At 39.8% G+C, this 17,937-nt stretch overlaps 2 protein-coding genes across 7 annotated transcripts; both read left to right on the plus strand.

Moving 5' to 3' along the window:
• The first annotated feature begins 2,849 nt into the window (after nt 1–2,849).
• Nucleotides 2,850–8,073, plus strand: LOC121882841 (serine hydrolase-like protein). 3 transcript variants are annotated; one of them, XM_042391302.1, is made up of 12 exons: nt 2,850–3,172; nt 3,617–3,772; nt 5,236–5,349; nt 5,500–5,541; nt 5,672–5,691; nt 5,788–5,862; nt 6,336–6,442; nt 6,549–6,628; nt 6,720–6,757; nt 6,904–6,980; nt 7,473–7,560; nt 7,678–8,073. In XM_042391302.1, the coding sequence occupies exons 1-12, from the start codon at nt 3,160–3,162 to the stop codon at nt 7,819–7,821; spliced, it is 954 nt and encodes a 317-aa protein (XP_042247236.1). In that variant the 5' UTR covers nt 2,850–3,159; the 3' UTR covers nt 7,822–8,073. The 3 variants fall into 3 exon arrangements, with proteins under 3 accessions (XP_042247236.1, XP_042247243.1, XP_042247252.1); XM_042391309.1 differs by having other exon boundaries at nt 2,851–3,172; nt 6,723–6,757; XM_042391318.1 differs by having other exon boundaries at nt 2,853–3,172; nt 3,629–3,772.
• Nucleotides 8,074–10,002: 1,929 nt separating this feature from the next.
• On the plus strand, nt 10,003–14,584 carry LOC121882856 (serine hydrolase-like protein). Of its 4 annotated transcripts, XR_006092175.1 has the most exons (13): nt 10,003–10,102; nt 10,273–10,416; nt 10,564–10,677; nt 10,872–10,913; nt 11,445–11,464; nt 11,557–11,631; nt 11,792–11,898; nt 12,071–12,150; nt 12,242–12,279; nt 12,398–12,474; nt 12,605–12,692; nt 12,980–13,038; nt 14,057–14,140. XR_006092175.1 is itself a non-coding variant. In XM_042391328.1 (12 exons), the coding sequence occupies exons 1-12, from the start codon at nt 10,078–10,080 to the stop codon at nt 14,195–14,197; spliced, it is 951 nt and encodes a 316-aa protein (XP_042247262.1). In that variant the 5' UTR covers nt 10,003–10,077; the 3' UTR covers nt 14,198–14,584. The 4 variants fall into 4 exon arrangements, 3 of the variants coding, with proteins under 3 accessions (XP_042247262.1, XP_042247270.1, XP_042247281.1); XM_042391328.1 differs by lacking the exon at nt 12,980–13,038 and having other exon boundaries at nt 14,057–14,584; XM_042391336.1 differs by lacking the exon at nt 12,980–13,038 and having other exon boundaries at nt 12,245–12,279; nt 14,057–14,584.
• Nucleotides 14,585–17,937: the final 3,353 nt, after the last annotated feature.

Genomic DNA, 17,937 nt, shown 5'->3' on the forward strand with positions numbered 1-17,937 from the left:
TGGTGGTCGTCGCCACTCGGGGAGCAACAGAACAGAGAGAGGGAGGAAGGAGCAGAGCGGCTCGCTGTCATGCTCGCGTTAGCTTGATTTCCATCACTTATCATATCGTTTAGCTTTAACTAGACATTATGAAGTGAACCGTGCAACCTGCTGTTGAGTAGTGTCCTTCCAAGTATGTAATAACATACTAGGAATCATTAATGGATTAAATATATAAACAGGAATGTTTGTTTTTGGCGAATCCAGCAAAGTAAATATCAGAAAAATCAAACACTTCATCACATTTATGGAAAAATCATAAAACAGTCCTGCTAACTGATGCAACACTGCTCACAATGACCTAATAAGATATTAAAGAATATCTACCCTTGTATGAGGATATGTATCATCATGTCACCCTCTTCTACATTATAATATGATGTGAATCTTCTGGGAAAAAGCAGGAAAGAGACAGATGATGGTTTATCTTTAATAATCTTCGTCAGCTCCAGACCACAAATACAGAAGTAATCACCACTTCCTGGAGATCAGTCTTCCTCTGCCCTCTCTGCTCTGTTTCACCTCTGGCAGGTGTTGTCAGAAAGGTGCAGTCACACCCAGCTGTGATGTCACAGGCTCCTGGATCACACCTGTACGTCACTGCAGCAAAGAGAGACGTTAAACTACTGGATGTCAGTTACTCTGAAGATGATGACTAAATGCTTCACCTAAAAGAAATTTGACCAAAAAGATTCTAAACTGTGTTAATTATTAAATATCCAAGAAAAGTTAGGCCTTGTCTTTATTAGAGGACTTCACACTGTTAACTGTATAGTTGTTGATGTTGCAGCAGTTGCACAGTTTCTCTTCTTCATGTATCATGTCAGAAGGTAAAGAGCAGCAGCAGGAGGACAAGTGTGAACCTGGATCACTACTGTAACACAATATCTAGTTTACTGCATGTTGTCACTGATGAAACATTTGAACTGAACTGGCCATTTTATTTTTATATATATATATATATATGTATGTATGTATGTATGTATATATATATGAGGAATATTTGTTGAACATCCATAAAAAATTTCATCTTGAATTTTTAGCAATAATTTATATTTTGATCATTTTCCTTTAGCGATGCAATGAATCATTAATATTCATCATTAAGTAGCTTTATGGTGTCAATATTAACACTTTCATGACTGTTGTCTTTATTTTTTTTCTTCTTGAAATCATATAAATATACTTACTGTAGTAATTTGTCTTTTATGACTTTAATCCAATAAAAGTGTATGTTGCAGTTGTCTGACAAACACTGACTTTATTAATGTAAAATAAAGCAGGAAGGGAAAAGGGAAAGCAACACCTCGTGCAAACTTATACGATATATCCATCCGCTGTCTTTACTGCTGATCCTGTAGAGGGTCGCAGGAGCCAATCAGCAGTCAGTCACATTCACACCCACAGGCAGGTAGGTCAGTTTGCAGGTCAGTTAGTTTAGTGGTCTGTGAGAGGAAGGTGAAGCATCCAGAGACAACATGCAGACTCACATAAAGGCTGTGAGGCGACGGCGCCACTGTGCTGCCTATATGATATATAAGTGTATTTATTTTATTTTTTGGATAACTGGTCAATAGAGGTGTAAAGATCAATGGAGATTAAAGCCTTAAATATTTTACTTCACTTAATATAAGTGGCCTGAATGACAATTGATGCCGTTGTGATCTGTTGCTTGTTTCTCGTGTCTCCTCGCTGTTTTTTGTCTTCTTCTTCTTTCTCTATTTTATATAATTTATGCTTTTCTGACAGATGCTGGACTGTCATTCAGTGAGAGATTAATGCCAGTAGTTTGGGTCTGTGCTGTTTTTGTGCCACATCTTTATCACATGAAGACACATTGTCCTCTTAAATCAACTGTGGAATTGAAATAAACTTGTTTTCTACTTTCTTTCTGTTCACCAGAGTATCAAATAATTACTGTTACAGAGAAAATAAGATTATAATTAATGGAGACGCATTAACATGCAGTTAACTAAAGTGTTAACATCTGTAATGTTCTCAATGTTCTTGGTTTTACTCATCATATTTATCCATCCAGGTGTTTTCATTCTGCTCTTGTGTCTAGTTACTCAACAAGTTACCAAAGGAAAGATTTTTACCAAACTGAATCTTTGAAGGCTGTAATACACAAAAACAAAGTCTTGTCCCACTTCTGAGCTCACCTGTGTCCCAAATGCTTCCTGTCCTCTGAGAGTGTCTTTCATCCGTCTTTATAAGAAACTGAAACATGATGCTGAGGAGTTCTGCCCTTATTCTGTATCCACTGCTGCACCTCCAGGTAAACTGTCGTAACAAACATAAAGCAGGAATCACAACTGGTGTGAGTCTTTATAGGAAAGGATGCCAACAAACCCTCGTGGGAGTTGTTGTTATAATCTTTGGCCCCAGCAGCTGTTCAGTTTGGATCCACAGCAAAAGCAAAGAAATGATGTTATCTGTGAGGATAAAACAGCTGTGAAACTTTTAAATGTGTGGCTGTATAATTTGTAAGTTCTCATTTGAAATGCAGGTTATTCTATTTTCCTTTAAATTCACTTCATAGTTATTGCAGGTTTTACTGCTCCTGTTTTTAGGAGCATTTTTGCTTTGTATGAATATATTGAATGTTGTGGTTAGATGGGCTCCTCGTGGACCAGGTGTCAGTTTGTGTGTTAATATTGTAGTGAAAGTATGTTTCATATGTTCTGAGTATCTATCTGTCCATCTATGAAAGGACACAGTTTCAGTAACAGTTTGTTTGCTGCTGAATGAAAAACATTTTATCTGAAGCAAACTTGTAGTTTAGGTTGGTTGTGTTTCAGTTATCTGCACATCAGGAGGTTAAAATACGGATTGAGGCTTTTAAAGACTTTTTATAGAATCTGTGTCATCATTTAGCAACACCAATCAACTATCACCAATCAGATGTCGCCTGACAGACCGTACCGAGGGAAAAGTATCAAGGTGTCACGATAAGACCCGCCCCTTTATTACTTACCCAATCAAATGTTTGGTTGCAGCTTCAGGAAACCACAGAACTTCCTGTTAATAAGTTTCAGGAGTCGGTGACGCGTTATTGAAATATTTGTGGAAGTATTTTACAAGTTTTAAAGCGTCAGACTTTGTGCAACATCCGCTCCAATGACACAAGCAGGTAACAGTGAAGCTGTGAGGAGGCTTCAACAAGTCTGTTTGGACTGAAAATCACGCATATAATAAATATCACTCAGTAGCTTCTGAGTGATGAGAAAATTGCTATTTTTTATCTTTTCCACACTGTTTATTTGAGCTGCCTGTCAGAGCTGCAGACTGCAGGATGTTTATCTGAGACACTGAAACACTGCAGGAGGATTCTTCTCAATCTGACAACCTATAAGTTGTTTTTAAAAGGCTCATAAATGACGTATAAAGGATTAATCAATGATTTATTAAGATGACAGCATTTATAAATGATGCCTTTTCACAAACTGGTGCTGAACTTTTAACACACTGTTTTTATTCCTGGATGTTAAATTATGAGATTTTATCAAACATTTATGCACAGTAGTGATAATATCTGTTGTTAATTTCAACAGTTTCAGCTGTTAATTCTCTGAAGTCTGTGTTTCAGTGTCAGAGCTCTCTCTACCGGTCCCCTGGGGGGAGATCAGAGGTAAAGTCTGGGGTCCTGATCACGGCCGTCCTGTACTGTGCCTGCACGGCTGGGCTGATAACTGTGGTTCATTCAACACCCTCATTCCTCTTCTACCCAAAGGTGAGTCACATCGTCAGACTACTTAAAACTGATCTCAATCCCACGACTTTAACTATTCACAAACTTTGCCACAAGCTTCCTTTCTCTCAAAATTCTTCTTTCTGTCCAAAGTTAATCCCATCACAGGAAACCAATGACATCATACTTTATTTACAGGTCCATCATTTTCTACAGCTGTAACTCATCAGTATTTCTATTATTGATTAATCTGCTGATTATTTTTGCAATTAATCGACTAATCATTTGGTTGATGTCTTTAAAAACCCAAACATGTTCAGTTACTACAATTAAAGACCAAGAAAACAGTAAATTCTCACATTTTAGGACCTAAAAGCATCAAATAAAAACTGCTTGAAAGTGATAAATCAATTATCAAAATAGTTGGTGATTAATTGTCTTTAATCATCGCAGGTCTATAATCAGTAAATCATTATCTAATAACTTTGTAGGAAGTTTCTTGGAAAACATTTTGTTTTTTTGGTATTAATCAATGATAATCACAGCTGGTATTCTTCCAATTCATTAATGAATGAATGAATTCTAATTAAGTGCTGAGAGAGTCATTTAATCTGAAGTCTGATCAGCTAAACATGCAGAAATGTGATCATATAGACAACAAGAATACAATTCAACAGCAACGCGGGTTCAAGGGTCCAATTCAAAAACTGAATGATGAATTAGTGTTAATATGAGCTTAAATAAAGCAGTTTATTTTATTAGTTAATTAATTGATTGAAAGACAATTAATCAGCAGCTGTTTTAATAACTGCTTACATCATTTATCAAGCAAAAACACAAATAATAAAGAAATAGAAAGAGTGAAACAGTTGAACATGAACACTAACATCACTACTGTTAGAAGACACTTCAGTAGTGAATATATCTGTATGTGGTTGATGTGTCCTGAGTAACGATGGAGGCTTCCCTCCTTATTGAGCTGCTGTGACGCTCAGATAAAGGATACTTTGATACAAAAACAACGTATTTGATGACATCACCCTGGGCTCCAGAATACTGGGATGGATGTTTTTTACTTTTTTTCCTGTTTTATTGAACAAAAGATTAATTGATTAATTGAGAAATTAATGGGGACCAGCAGGATAAATCTATGTGAGGAAAGTGAGGAAGCTGTACTTGCCCCCCCCCCCCCTCTTTACCACCACCGAGGTGCCCTTGACCTTTAACCTCAACTGCTCCAGTGGAGCGGCTCAGTGACCAGCAGGTCAGACTGTGGTTGTACTGGGTGAAACTCCCCTGAAATGATAAAAGTTCAACAAAATAACCAGCAGATTAGTTCATAATGAAACTCAGCTTTTATAAATTCAACAGAACCTTGTTTCTATTTTATCTATAATTAATACCAAAGTACAAATGATTAAGAATGGAGCCATAAAATAAAGCGATAACCAAACATGTGTGTGTTGATCCAGTTCCTGTATTTGAGTTTCTCTTCTTCCTGTCAGAGTGCAGATACGTAGCAGTGGACCTGGTGGGTCACGGTCTGTCCTCACATCGTCCTCCCGGAGCTTTCTACTCCTCTCCTGCATACGTGGCGGACGTACGCAGAGTCGCTGACGGTGTGTGAGTTCAGACTCAGTACGTGTAGGTTTAAGCATTAAGCGAGGCCTCTTCGGGACTATTTACCCTCATTCTAGTTAGATGTCCGTGTTTTGTGATGAAATACTGAACCTGCCTGGTTGATGATGTGTGAAATTAACTCCCAACAGCTCTCCAGTTGAAGAAATTCACCCTCATAGGCCACAGTATGGGTGAGTGGAGCATCGGAGCAGAATTTATCTTCATCTGTTTGTGTAAACATAATTACATCTTTTATATGGTTTTTCTATCCTATAAAATAATGAAAGTGTAAATCACACACTGCTTCTTTCTTAATTACAGGTGCTGACATCGGAGCGATGGTAAGTGTGTAAAATCTCTTTTCATGCAGTATACGGAGATGATGTTGCTGTATTTTCTTGTGTCATCATGTGCTTCATGTTGTTTTTTCCTCACAGTTCAGTGCTCTGTATCCTGAGATGGTCGAGGCTCTCGTACTTCTCGACGCCTTCGGGTTCTTGCCGACAGATTCGGTATTCGAGAGAAAGTCACTGCAGAGCTTTAACGGTTTTAAATGCAAGACTAAAGTCAGGATTTTAGAAATACTGACGTTGTGACCCAGAAGAAAAATCTGTAAAATGTTTTATTTAGATTTTGTTCGTTCAACTGTTTATTTATGTCCCAAAATGAAGCTCTGAATGTTGTTTCAGGGAAGGAAATGAGTGAATGTAAACAGTCAAATCAAACATGTTGAACATAAAAATCTTACTGAGGAGACGACCTGAGTGTCATTATTAGTACATACAGTATATTTTACATACTGTACCTGTTGTAATATATCACACAATCATTTAAATGATGTTCGTAGAATAATTTTCATTCAAGTGGTGAAAATGATTCCTGCAGTATTATTTTATTTTCATCCTTTCTTTCATATCATTAAGAGATATCAGCTCTGCTGATGTTTGACTCTCTCACCTCATCTTTTCTGTCTCTCTTCTTGCAGACAGAAATATCCAAAGTGATGAGGCAGGGGATCGAAGAGATGCTCCGGTTTGAGAAAAAGACAGAAGAGAAAAGAAGAGTTTACACTTATGAGAAGGCAGTTGAGAGGTGAGATCGTTTTTCAGTTGCTGGGTCATTTGAAACGGACTGTTAGACTTCTAGTAGCTTTGTCTGTACAGTCGGCTGATGTGTTTTTTTTTATTTCTTTTTTCAGGTTGTTGGCTGCAAACCCGACTCTGTCTGGAGACTCTGTGAACATCCTTTTAGAGCGAGGTCTAGTTCGAGTGGAAGGAGGTACGTTTTTATCTCCTCTCCTCCTCACAGGGAGGAATAATCTCTCTCTGCTTTCCTTCATCTGCTGGCAGCTGAATGTGTTTCTCTTTAGCAGGATTTGTGTTCTCCAGAGACCTGCGAGTTAATTTTGTAAGTCATTTTAACCCCCCTCCCTCCCCCTTCCCTCCCCCCCCCACACCATTCACCACCACTTCTTTGTTACCTTTGTATTTTTTCCACAGGAGGTTTAACATTTAGCTCGTACAGTCTATGTGTGTTTCCTTTTATGCTTTCAGAAAAACCCAGTGCGCATCAGCCTGGAGCAGAGTCTGGAGATGCAGTCGAGGATACGAGCTTCAATTCTAGTTGTTCTGTAAGACGTCCTACACTATCATGATGTTATGTTTCCAGTCATTGATTAGTTGTTTGGTCCATAAAATGTTAAAAAATATCAATCACTGTTTGCCAAAGACCAAGGTGACGTCCTCGAATGTCTAGTTTTGTCCACAACAGTCCATAAACCCAAAGATCTTCAGTTTACAGTCACAAAAGACTCAAGAAACCAGAAAATATTCACATTTAAGAAGCTGGAATCGGAGTTTGGACATTTTTTTCCCTAAAAAATGAGTCAAAACAGTTAATCGAATATGAAAATAGTTGGCAACTAATGGCAACAGTATTACAACATTTATAACAGCCGACATACGGAAGCTAATGTCATGACAAACTAACAGACAGTCTCATAGTTTCTAGTTGTGTTCACATTGTTCTCTCTATACTATATATTTCTCATAGCTACAGTAGTAGACAGTAGAATATCTTCTCTCACACTGAGCTAAATATGTTCAAAATCTCTTCCTTCCAGATCAGAAGGCGGCTTTGATAGAATATTTTCTGAACCAGCCCAAAAGAAATTTGGCTCAACGCTCCTCCAGTGTTTCCGAGACAGAAATGTGAGTTTCCAACTGGGACAGAACCTGAATACAGCTACAACTGTTTGAAGTGGTTTGTGGGGATTATTTTCTGTCTCAGTGAACATCTCTCTCCTCTTGTTTCTGTCTCGGTTTCAGCACACGGTGGTGACGGTAGCAGGAGATCATCACGTCCATCTGAATAATCCTGAAGTCGTCGCTCCGTTTGTGTCTGACTTCCTGTTGACCAAAGTGTTGTCACAGCCAGAGGACAGAAAACACAAGAAGACGTCTAACTTATAAACTAAACACACACACAAGCATTTCACTAACACACTGTCACATTTCATATTGTTTACATTACCAATAGTCATTAATTTTATTCACAGCACCATTAAAAAAGATGTTTAACTGAACTTTTAACTGGTACTGAAGGTTGTTGTGAGAGGAACACTAGATTAATAATGGACATTTTGAATTGTTCTGCTGTATTTAGACTGTAGTGTTTACAACTTCTGGGCAGCAGATGCAGTAAAACAGCCATCCTGACTCTCAGCCATGTCTTTCATGTCTTTTGTTGCAGATAGGTTAATAATTTAAAGCTTTCTGATAAATTCATGCCTTCTGCAGCAGCCTAGTTTAAGTGTTATATGGACAAAGCTGGTTTTCCTGTTCAGAGATTCAGCAGATGTTCACCACGAGGCCCGCTCCATTCAAAGAGCATCACGTCTGTGTTTGTTGCTTTTATTCTCATATCTGCTGAACATCGAGCCTCAGTATTCAGCCTTCATTGTGTTACTATCCTCTGCTAGTTAATCATGGACGCTTCTGGTCAGTTTGAGATGATTGATTTTCTACCTTTCTCCTTCTCTCTATAGATGTATTTTACATTTAAATAAGTTTCCTGTATAAAAAAAAAAAGTGCCACAAAATCTATTATTATCGTACACAGCGACAAAGTTCTGCTGAAACATGTAGTCATATGACAGGTGAATTATGTGTTTATCCTGTGACAGTGGGTGAATGAACAAGTAACAACATATAATTATAATAATTCAATTTATATAGCACTTTTTAGAACAAGCTAACAGTCAAGAAGAAGAAAAAATATTTAAAAAATCACAACACAAAGGGAGTAAACATGGAAGTTCATTGAAACACATCCAGTAGAATAATAAAAGAATCACTTAAAAGCAAATGAATAAAAGTTGTGGTTTTCTGTGATGGCTTGATCTTCACAGTGAGGTCTTTCCAGGAGCGCTGACAGGAAAAGCATCATCTCCTTTAAAAGGTACAAAACCAGATAAATAAAGTCACACAGAATAAAATACACCAGCAGGAAAGAAGAAGTGAACTTGTGTAACATTTAGGAAGCTGCACATTTTCTCATTTATTTCACTAAACTTTATCCTGTTTCATCTCATTTGATTATACACGGGTCCTTTATCTTCTGTCAATTCCTTATCTGTAGAAGGCTTCTTTGTCTTTTGCTTTACTTTATATCTTTATCGTTTATCTTATTGATATTGTCAGTAATAATTACCTTTGCCCACAGTGCCGAGCCTCATCTTCAGCATTTCTTTGCACAGATAACGTGATCTTGAACTTGAACTTGATACTTGAATGTATGAAGACCTGCAGGCAGACGAGCAAACAGTGAAAATTACAAGCAGTTAAACTTCAACCTTCCTGTGATGTTTGAGCTTCACTGTGCAGAATGACGTGTGTGCAGACTTTGATACTTTCATCTGCTGAAGGCGGAAAGTTTCTTTGTGCTCATCTTAAATCTGAGTTTACCTGTATGAGCAGGGTTTGTGACATCACAACTCATTTTTAGCCAATCATGGTCCAGTATTCAACTTACACAAGTGTGATATGGAAACTTAAGGCCTCCAGTGCACAACCACTGAGAATGAACTTTACGGTGAAGTAGACAACATTTCAAACTTTTGAAATTAAAAATATTTACGATGATACAGATGTAATCTCAGTCTTGCAGTCAGACACTGAGCACCCATCACATATAGATGTATAAACTGCTCGCTGGGAGCTGAAAGCTGATCAGTGTCTTTTATTTGTGTTGCAGTAATCAGCCAGATTGTGATCTTCAGTGTGGACGTTCATTCTAGTCTTTTAATTGTCTTCAATCTGGTGGAGCTTGTTTGAGCAGCACATATCCAAGATACACAGCTGGGCAGTAAAATTCACCCACCAAAACAGCACAGTGTGTTCAAGAGATTACGTAACTGCAGAGAAAGGAGTGAATGTCAGAGCTGCTGTTCTCAGCAGGAACTCGATGTCACTTTCTCAGACTTGTTCTCCTGGTTGGAGGCCGTCTGACAGACCTCACTGAGGGAACAAACGTACAGGGTTGTGTGACTTGTTGGGAGGTAACACCTGCCCCTGCAGTGTTTGATGATTGGCTGTGATTGCAGCTCATCATCCTGAACATCCAATCAAATTCATTGGTAGCTGTATGTGGCTTTTAGGTTCTAAAGGTCAAAGGTTGCCTGCATGTTTTCTTTGCTGTCTATTCAGCTAAACTGAGGATCATCTGAAATGTTATCTACAATCAAACAAGCAGGTAGTATTTCTCAATAACCAAAACAGGCCAAGTGGATTTTTAACCTTTTCCCACTTCAGGCATCATGAATTTCAATGCTGTGAAATTCTGTATTTGTTGGTTTGTATCAACAGTAGATATGTCAGATCCTCATGTTGAGCTGCAGATTGATGACTGTGATGTGTGTCCAGTTTCAGAGCTCTCTCTACCAGTCCCCTGGGGGGAGATCAGAGGTAAAGTCTGGGGTCCTGATGACGGCCGTCCTGTGCTGTGCCTGCACGGCTGGGCTGACAACTGTGGTACATTCAACACCCTCATTCCCCTTCTACCCAAAGGTGATACAAATTAAACTTTCAGTAAACAACACTGTGATATATTAGCTGTCACCTCTCCTCCGCCTACATTTTGTAAAAGAAATAATATGACAGTAAGTGAGACTGAAGTGTGATTCGTTACATTTGTCTCTGTCTCCGTCCTCTCAGAGTGCAGATGCGTGGCGGTGGACCTGCCAGGTCACGGTCTGTCATCTCATCGTCCTCCTGGAGTCTTCTACTCTTTTCCTGCATATGTGGCGGACGTACGCAGAGTTGTTGACGGTGTGTGAGTTCATGAAGTTTCAGCACCTTTCTAGCCATTAGTTTCTCTGTAAATGTGATTGTAGCAGGATGTTGGATCTCCTCAGGACTCTGCGTCTCTGTGGCAGTTAAACCAGCTATAAAGTGATAAATGTAGCAGTAAGAACAACTAGATGTAATCAGATGTGGTGTTTCCTTTAAAATAACTCCCGCAGGTCTCCAGTGGACAAAATTCTCCATCATAGGCCACAGTATGGGTGAGTCACACACCATGCTGACACAGCAAAATATAAATGATGCACATCTGCTGCAATAAAACCTCGTTAAGGCCTGATGTTTCTTTTACTGGAAAAAGATGCTTTTTAAAATCAGGTTTGACTGATTAAATTTGCCAGTGGAGTTTCATTATACCGTGTTGTGAGTAGCATGATCAAGAAAGGAAATAATGCTGAAACAATGTGTGATTTAATCAATAAATCAACAGAAAATATATCACCAACTTGGTAATTGATTAATCGTTTAAGTCATTTATTAAGCAAAAGTATAAAATGGTCCCAACTTGTTACTACTTTTCTGCATCTTTGGGTTTTGTAAAAACAAGCAGTTTGATGGCGTCAACTTTGACTTTGACAATGTGTGAAGAACATTTTTCTCTATTTTCTGACATTTTATGAACTAATTGATTAATTGACAGTTAATGAAAATAATCATCTTCCAATCAAAGCTTGAATCCATTTGAATTTGAGTTTGTGACAACAAAATGACTGATGATGGTTTGTTCTCTACAGGTGGTAACATTGCTGCCATGGTAACTAAGATTCATCACATGCAACTTATCACTGTTTTCACACAACACACATCCTGTTTCAGTATCATGGTTCCATATCGTGTTTCCCACAGTTCAGTGCTCTGTTTCCTGAGATGGTGGATGCTGTCATTCTCCTGGACGCTTTTGGATTTATACCTTTATATCCAGTACTTCAACATTTTTATTATCACTATACTGCATATAGCAAGCTGTTAAAGGAAAGATGGTCTGTGTAGATGAAGAAGAAAATGATTCATCAATTATCTCCATGTTCCACTTGGGTCAGCAGGTTTGACTCTCTCACCTCATCATTTCCTTTTCTTGCAGACAGAAATATCCAAAGTGATGAAGCAGGGGATGGATGAGATGCTCCAGTTTGAAAAAAAGACAGAAGAGAAGAAAAGAGTTTACACTTATGAGAAGGCAGTTGAGAGGTGTCACACCACTCCAGTTTACCACTTATGTATATTTATATGTATATATATATATATATATGACTGTTTAACATAATCATCCTAGTGAAAGAAATAGACTATTATACTACAGCAGCTGTTCATGTGCCTGTTTGTAGCTCTTAGCTGAAGTTTTTTTAATTTCTTTTTTCAGGTTGTTGGCTGCAAACCCGACTCTGTCTGAAGACTCTGTGAACATCCTTTTAGAGCGAGGTCTAGTTCGAGTGGAAGGAGGTACGTTTTTATCTCCTCTCCTCCTCACAGGGAGGAATAATCTCTCTCTGCTTTCCTTCATCTGCTGGCAGCTGAATGTGTTTCTCTTTAGCAGGATTTGTGTTCTCCAGAGACCTGCGAGTTAATTTTGTAAGTCACTTTTAACCTCCCGAACCTTCCACCAACATTCACCTCATCATCTCTGTTAAATATGTTTGCAGCGTTCTGCTCGTACAGTACATGTGTGTGTTTCATTTTTTGCTTTTAGAAAAACATAGCGCGCGTAACTTTGGAGCAGAGTCTGGGGATGCAGTCGAGGATACGAGCCTCTGTTCTACTTATTCTGTAAGACTTTGATCATTACACTGAAATGGATGTTTGCATTATAACGTTATGACCTATTCCTGTTTTAAAATGTGATGTTGAGCCCCAAAGCAAATCATACTAAAGATGTTTGAAATCTCTGTTTTTCTAGAGCAGACGAAGGCTTTGGTAAAACATCTCCAGAATCAGACAAACAGAAAGTGACCGACAAGCTTCTTCAAGGCTATCGTGACAGAAATGTGAGTCTTGCAGATGTTAGAAGACATTTACTGTGATGACTGAACCATTGCAGAGTGCCTGGAGGGAGGAGGTTAATCAGACAGACACATTACTCATCTGAAATGCAATATTTACCAAAATGCATTAATTGTGCTGACGTGTGACAGATTTGACTCACCCTGCACGGATGAATAACAAGCAGTGTTAGTGTTTTAAACACTGTGTCTGTGTGTTGTAGCAGACAGATGCACTGATGCAAAAGTAGCACCACAGTATAAACTCAGTGTCTCAGAGGACATTTTTACAGATGTGAACCTCAACATTGACCTACTGAACATGCTAGACGTTGTTCAAGTACACCTGAAGGTGAGAACAGAGGACGTGCATCAACTAAACACTTCTAATTATAGCCTCTTTTCTATTTATAGTTTAACTAGAAGAGTAGAGTGCAGATCTCTGCCAGGTGTGTGCAGTCAAGATGGTGGTGAAGAAAACAAAAACAGGGATTTATTTATCTCGTATCGTGCCGAACTTTAGTGGATCAGAACATATGACATAGACATATGACAAAGACCAAACTGTGGCCTGCAACAGACCAGGTGAGCCTTGTTTTTAGCTGATTGCCAGAAATCTCATAACGCGTACCATAAAATGGCGAGGGCTGCTGAAAAGAGGAAAATCTAAGCTTTACGATACGCTCACAAGGAATCTTATCAATGTTTATTTGAATTCACAACCTGCTCTCACGGTACCGAGATTTGGCACCGATTGATCTAACATGGCAACAAGGCATGATTGGTTTGTCTGTAGCGGAAACACGATTCCAAACTGAAGCAGTTGTTGATCACTTGCGGCTAAGAGGAGCGAAGCGTCAGCTGTCACAGGTGTTATAAAGTAGGTTTTTCAAAAATTGTGAGTCACTGCAACCACGAGAAGTCCTTGAGCGTACAGTCATAACAGTAAACACAAAAAATGGCTGATGGATCCACCAGTATGTGAGATTAGCTGCGGACAGAAACACACACGACCAAACGCATGATCCCCTCTAGGTTCATGCCTGGCGGAGATAATAAGGACAATATTTATTGACAGTAGCACCAGAGAAAGACTTACATCTAATTACATTCCATCCTCATTAAATGCCCAAACGAAAGGATCCTCCAGAGTCTAGATACTGGTGGTGGTGGAGCGCTGTAGGGCCAGCAAAGTGGGAGACAGAACCTCTGAACTGAAGGAGAAGAAGAAAGTAAAAGTGACAGTGAAGATTAGATCAGGAGGAAGAAGATGTAAAATTCAATAAAGGAATTGGAGGCAAAACATGTTTTTTTCCCCTTTAAGTTAAACTTTTACTCAGCTTTTCATTTCATTTCTCTTTGTCTTTCAGCACACGGTGGTGACAGTAGCAGGGGATCATCACGTCCATCTGAATGATCCTGAAGTCGTCGTTCCGTTTGTTTCTGACTTCCTGCAGACCAACGTGTTCTCACAGCAGCTGCAGCCTAGTGGACACACACCAACTTTATAACCAACACACAAACATGTCCTCACATTGTCATAGTGAATTATTACACATCAGGTCTCACCACACTTTTCTCATCTCAGCTCATTTCCATAATATTATATTCTCCATTAGTATAGGTTACTATTTGAACACTATTATAAACCTTCTTTAGAAACCTGGAATAATCAGTTCTAAATGTGGAAATGTCAAATGAATCCAATATTGATAAAATGAAATTGAAATTTACACCAGTTAAGTCTTTTTTTTTTGTAAACTCTTTTTATTAGTTTTGTAAGTAAAAATACAAACAGAACAAGAACAATTAAGGTCCACAGTTCATCACATAATCAGCCAAATACAAGAAAAACAAGCAAATTAACAAAAATGTAGCGAAACACACATACACACACACATACACACACACACACACACACACACAGATACACACACACACACACACACACACACATACACACACACACACACACACACACATACACACACACACACACATACACACACACACACACACACAGATACACACACACACACACACATACAGATACACACACACACACACACACACACACACACACACACACACACACACACACACAGATACACACACACACACACACACACACACACACACACACACACACACACACACACACACAGATACACACACACACACACACACACACACACACACACACACACACACACACACACACACAAATACACACACACATACACACACACACACACACATACACACACACACACACAGATACACACACACACACACACACACACACACACACACACACACACACACACACACACACACATGTGAGCAAAATGAAGAGTTAATAAAAATACATGACAGTACAAAAAAGAACCTCAAACAGTCCAGTTAATGATGACGTCTGAAGATGTTTCCATTTTTTGTTGCAACTGTATTTCTGTGTAAATTTATACAACATTGACTTTGCCAGTGGCGATGATACTTTCTACCTCGTCTGCTTCCTGGAAAAAATATTGATTGTTCTCATGATTCAAATCTGAAGGTTTAATTCATATCTTGAAAAGGTTTGTTGGACTGAAAACACACGAGACAGCAGCGGAAATCATTCAAGACCTCATTGTTCTCTCTGATACGTTGTATTTTCTGATTAAACCAGAACTGTTGGAACAATACTGTCACTCCTTTGTGTAATTATTCAGTCATTTCTGTCTCCAGATATCATGGCTCTTCATCTGAAGCTGATCTCTGTAATTCGGCAGTTTTTCAAGGATTGAATCCAAATGTGTGGGCTGGAAATGGCATTAAAACAGATGACATCCTCTGACAACTTTTCATTATGTAGGCCATCTCTTTATTCAGCAAGACACAAAAAACATTTTTTCAGCTTTTACTCGGGGGGAGTGACTCCATAAAACACTGCAGCTGCCGTCAGTCAGAGCAGATATGAGAGGCGCTGCTCACCCAAAAATGCCCCCCCCTCTCCCTCCCTCTCAATGTCACATAAACTGTGTGATGGCCTCGGTGTTAAATGGAGTGGAATTGATTTTACGCAGCAAGCAGCAAGGCGACAAGCATCCAGAGACATCTGAAGGGCTTGCCCCCCCCCCCCCCCCCCCCCCCCCTCTCTCTCATCCCACTCTCCCTACCTCTTACCACCACCCCCCCTCCCAAAAAAAAAAATGATTATAGTTATATAAGTTTCCCTCCCACTCCCTCCATCCTCTCAGCAATCAGCAGGGGTGTTGTCATAGCAACCCCCACCCCTCCTTTGAACGTCAGAGCCGGGAGCTGGAGGATGAAGCCGCATGCAGCTTCTGTCTCTTGTGCCTCTCAGAGAGCACCTGTGATTTTTGCCATCTCACATGCAACAGTAGGAGCTGCAGCAGCTGCCGCGCTGGATCTGGAAATAATCTAATGATTGATCTGACTCACAGCTGCTGTACGTCGCATACCGTCACACAGCTCGAGACCCACTGATCCGGCAGCGTCTACAGGTAAGCACGATGCCTTTATTTACTACTGTGCACTATTTTTAGAAGGCGCATGCAACACCCCTGCGTGTGTGTGTGTGTGTGTGTGTGTGTGTGTGTGTGTGTGTGTGTGTGTGTGTGTGTGTGTGTGTGTGTGTTTGCAAATTAAAAATCTTGCAGTCTAATAAAAGTGCTTGTCAGACAGTATACTCTGCCTGCTGGGAGCAGGTTGTGTAATGTCTTTATTGCTGTGCCTCATATCCTACATTTTTAACAAGGGAGCAGGGAGGCTTTCTAAGGAATGACTGCAAATAAAGGGACACAGAGATGCTGCAGTTGTTAATGCGTTACATCTCACCCAGTAGAGAAGCAGTGTTTATAAGTTAAATGAAATAAGTACCACAGAGTAACTCTCCTCATCCACCCTTCCCTAAAATCCCTCCTCTCTCCTGCCATCCATCCATCCATCCATCCATCCATCCATCCATCTCCCCTCATCCCTCTCTTTCCTCCCTTTCTCCTCCATCCATTCTCTATCCTCCGCCCCTTCCTCTCTTCCCATCCCTTCACTCTGACAGCAGTTATGTCGTGGCTCTTCTTGGACTGGTTCGTCCCGCTCTACCTGCTGGTGTCGGTTTTGGTGCTGGCGGGTTTCGGAGCGTGTCTGTACTTCCTCGAGCCCGGGCTGCAGGATGCCCACAAGTGGAGCAACAAAACAATCCGGCATCACCCGCTGGTGGCCAGTGTGAACTGCAGAGATGACGATAGCAATGCCCTGATATGATCAAGAGGGCGAGGCGGAGTGGGCGGCGGGCCATCTGGACAGGGGTGCCGCCAGGACACCGGTGGGATGGGGGGAGCCAACACCTTAACAATGGAGAGAGAGAGAGAGAGAGAGAGAGAGAGAGAGAGAGAGAGAGAGAGAATGGAAGAGGAGGATGAGGAAGATAAAGGGAAGATTGTCTGATAATGCAAGCCCGGTCCTATCATTCCAACTTCTCTCTGATCTCTTGCATACTGTAGAGATCAGAGAGAAGTGAAGAAGAAGGGGCTTTAGAGCATTTTCTTTTTTCTTTTTTTTTTTAATGAAGCCAAATGCACAAGGAGGAGACACACAGACAGAGATGGTGAGGTGTGACGAGGACATGTTGCCCTTTAGAAACGTCTTTGTAAATTTCACGCCATCTTATACCGACTTTTACATACGTTTTGTATTTGACAATCACTTTACATGTATCATGAAGTTGACTTGTATTGTGCGTTTAATCAGTGAAAGTGAACGACAAACAGTAAGTGCAATGAATGAGTTGCCAGTGGGGAGGATCAGTCCTCTCTGGCTCTCTGGCAGCTGCTGAGAAGCATGTGGATTGTTAGTGCCACTGTGCCAAAATGGTGTAGTAGTGACTTTAATAAAAAAAAATATATATATATACATATACATGTAATGAATAAACACGACTGGTTTGTTCAAGGTGCCAAGATTATCCTGCTGTAGATGGACCAAGATTTCAGAAAATAGTATTTATCAAAGTGTTTTTTTTTCTTCTTCTTTGTTTTCATTGTTTTTACTTGACAGCATGACGAGGGAAACTGTGGGTGTGTAACAGCCCTCTTTTGATGATCATGAGCTTCCTTTTGTTCATACAAAAATAAAATTGTTTAATCCTCAAATTCTCCGCATGTTATTATGAAGTTATACATGACAAAAGCAATATTTAAGATGAAGTTTAAGGTGTCTGTACTGTGATCAGGCTGCACAGATTCAG

This window comes from Thunnus maccoyii, chromosome 2, assembly GCF_910596095.1.
Source record: "Thunnus maccoyii chromosome 2, fThuMac1.1, whole genome shotgun sequence".
NCBI classification, from domain to species: domain Eukaryota; kingdom Metazoa; phylum Chordata; class Actinopteri; order Scombriformes; family Scombridae; genus Thunnus; species Thunnus maccoyii.

What these genes read in the sequence shown, in the direction of transcription:
- LOC121882841 (XM_042391302.1), top strand. An exon ending in TCTAGTTCGAGTGGAAGGAG is followed by an intron (nt 6,629 to 6,719) that starts GTACGTTTTTAT and finishes GTTTCTCTTTAG; the next exon opens with CAGGATTTGTGTTCTCCAGA. An exon ending in GCTTCAATTCTAGTTGTTCT is followed by an intron (nt 6,981 to 7,472) that starts GTAAGACGTCCT and finishes TCTTCCTTCCAG; the next exon opens with ATCAGAAGGCGGCTTTGATA.
- LOC121882856 (XM_042391328.1), top strand. Translation starts at nt 10,078, where the DNA reads ATGTTATCTACAATCAAACAAGCAG. An exon ending in GTGGTAACATTGCTGCCATG is followed by an intron (nt 11,465 to 11,556) that starts GTAACTAAGATT and finishes TGTTTCCCACAG; the next exon opens with TTCAGTGCTCTGTTTCCTGA. An exon ending in GCCTCTGTTCTACTTATTCT is followed by an intron (nt 12,475 to 12,604) that starts GTAAGACTTTGA and finishes CTGTTTTTCTAG; the next exon opens with AGCAGACGAAGGCTTTGGTA.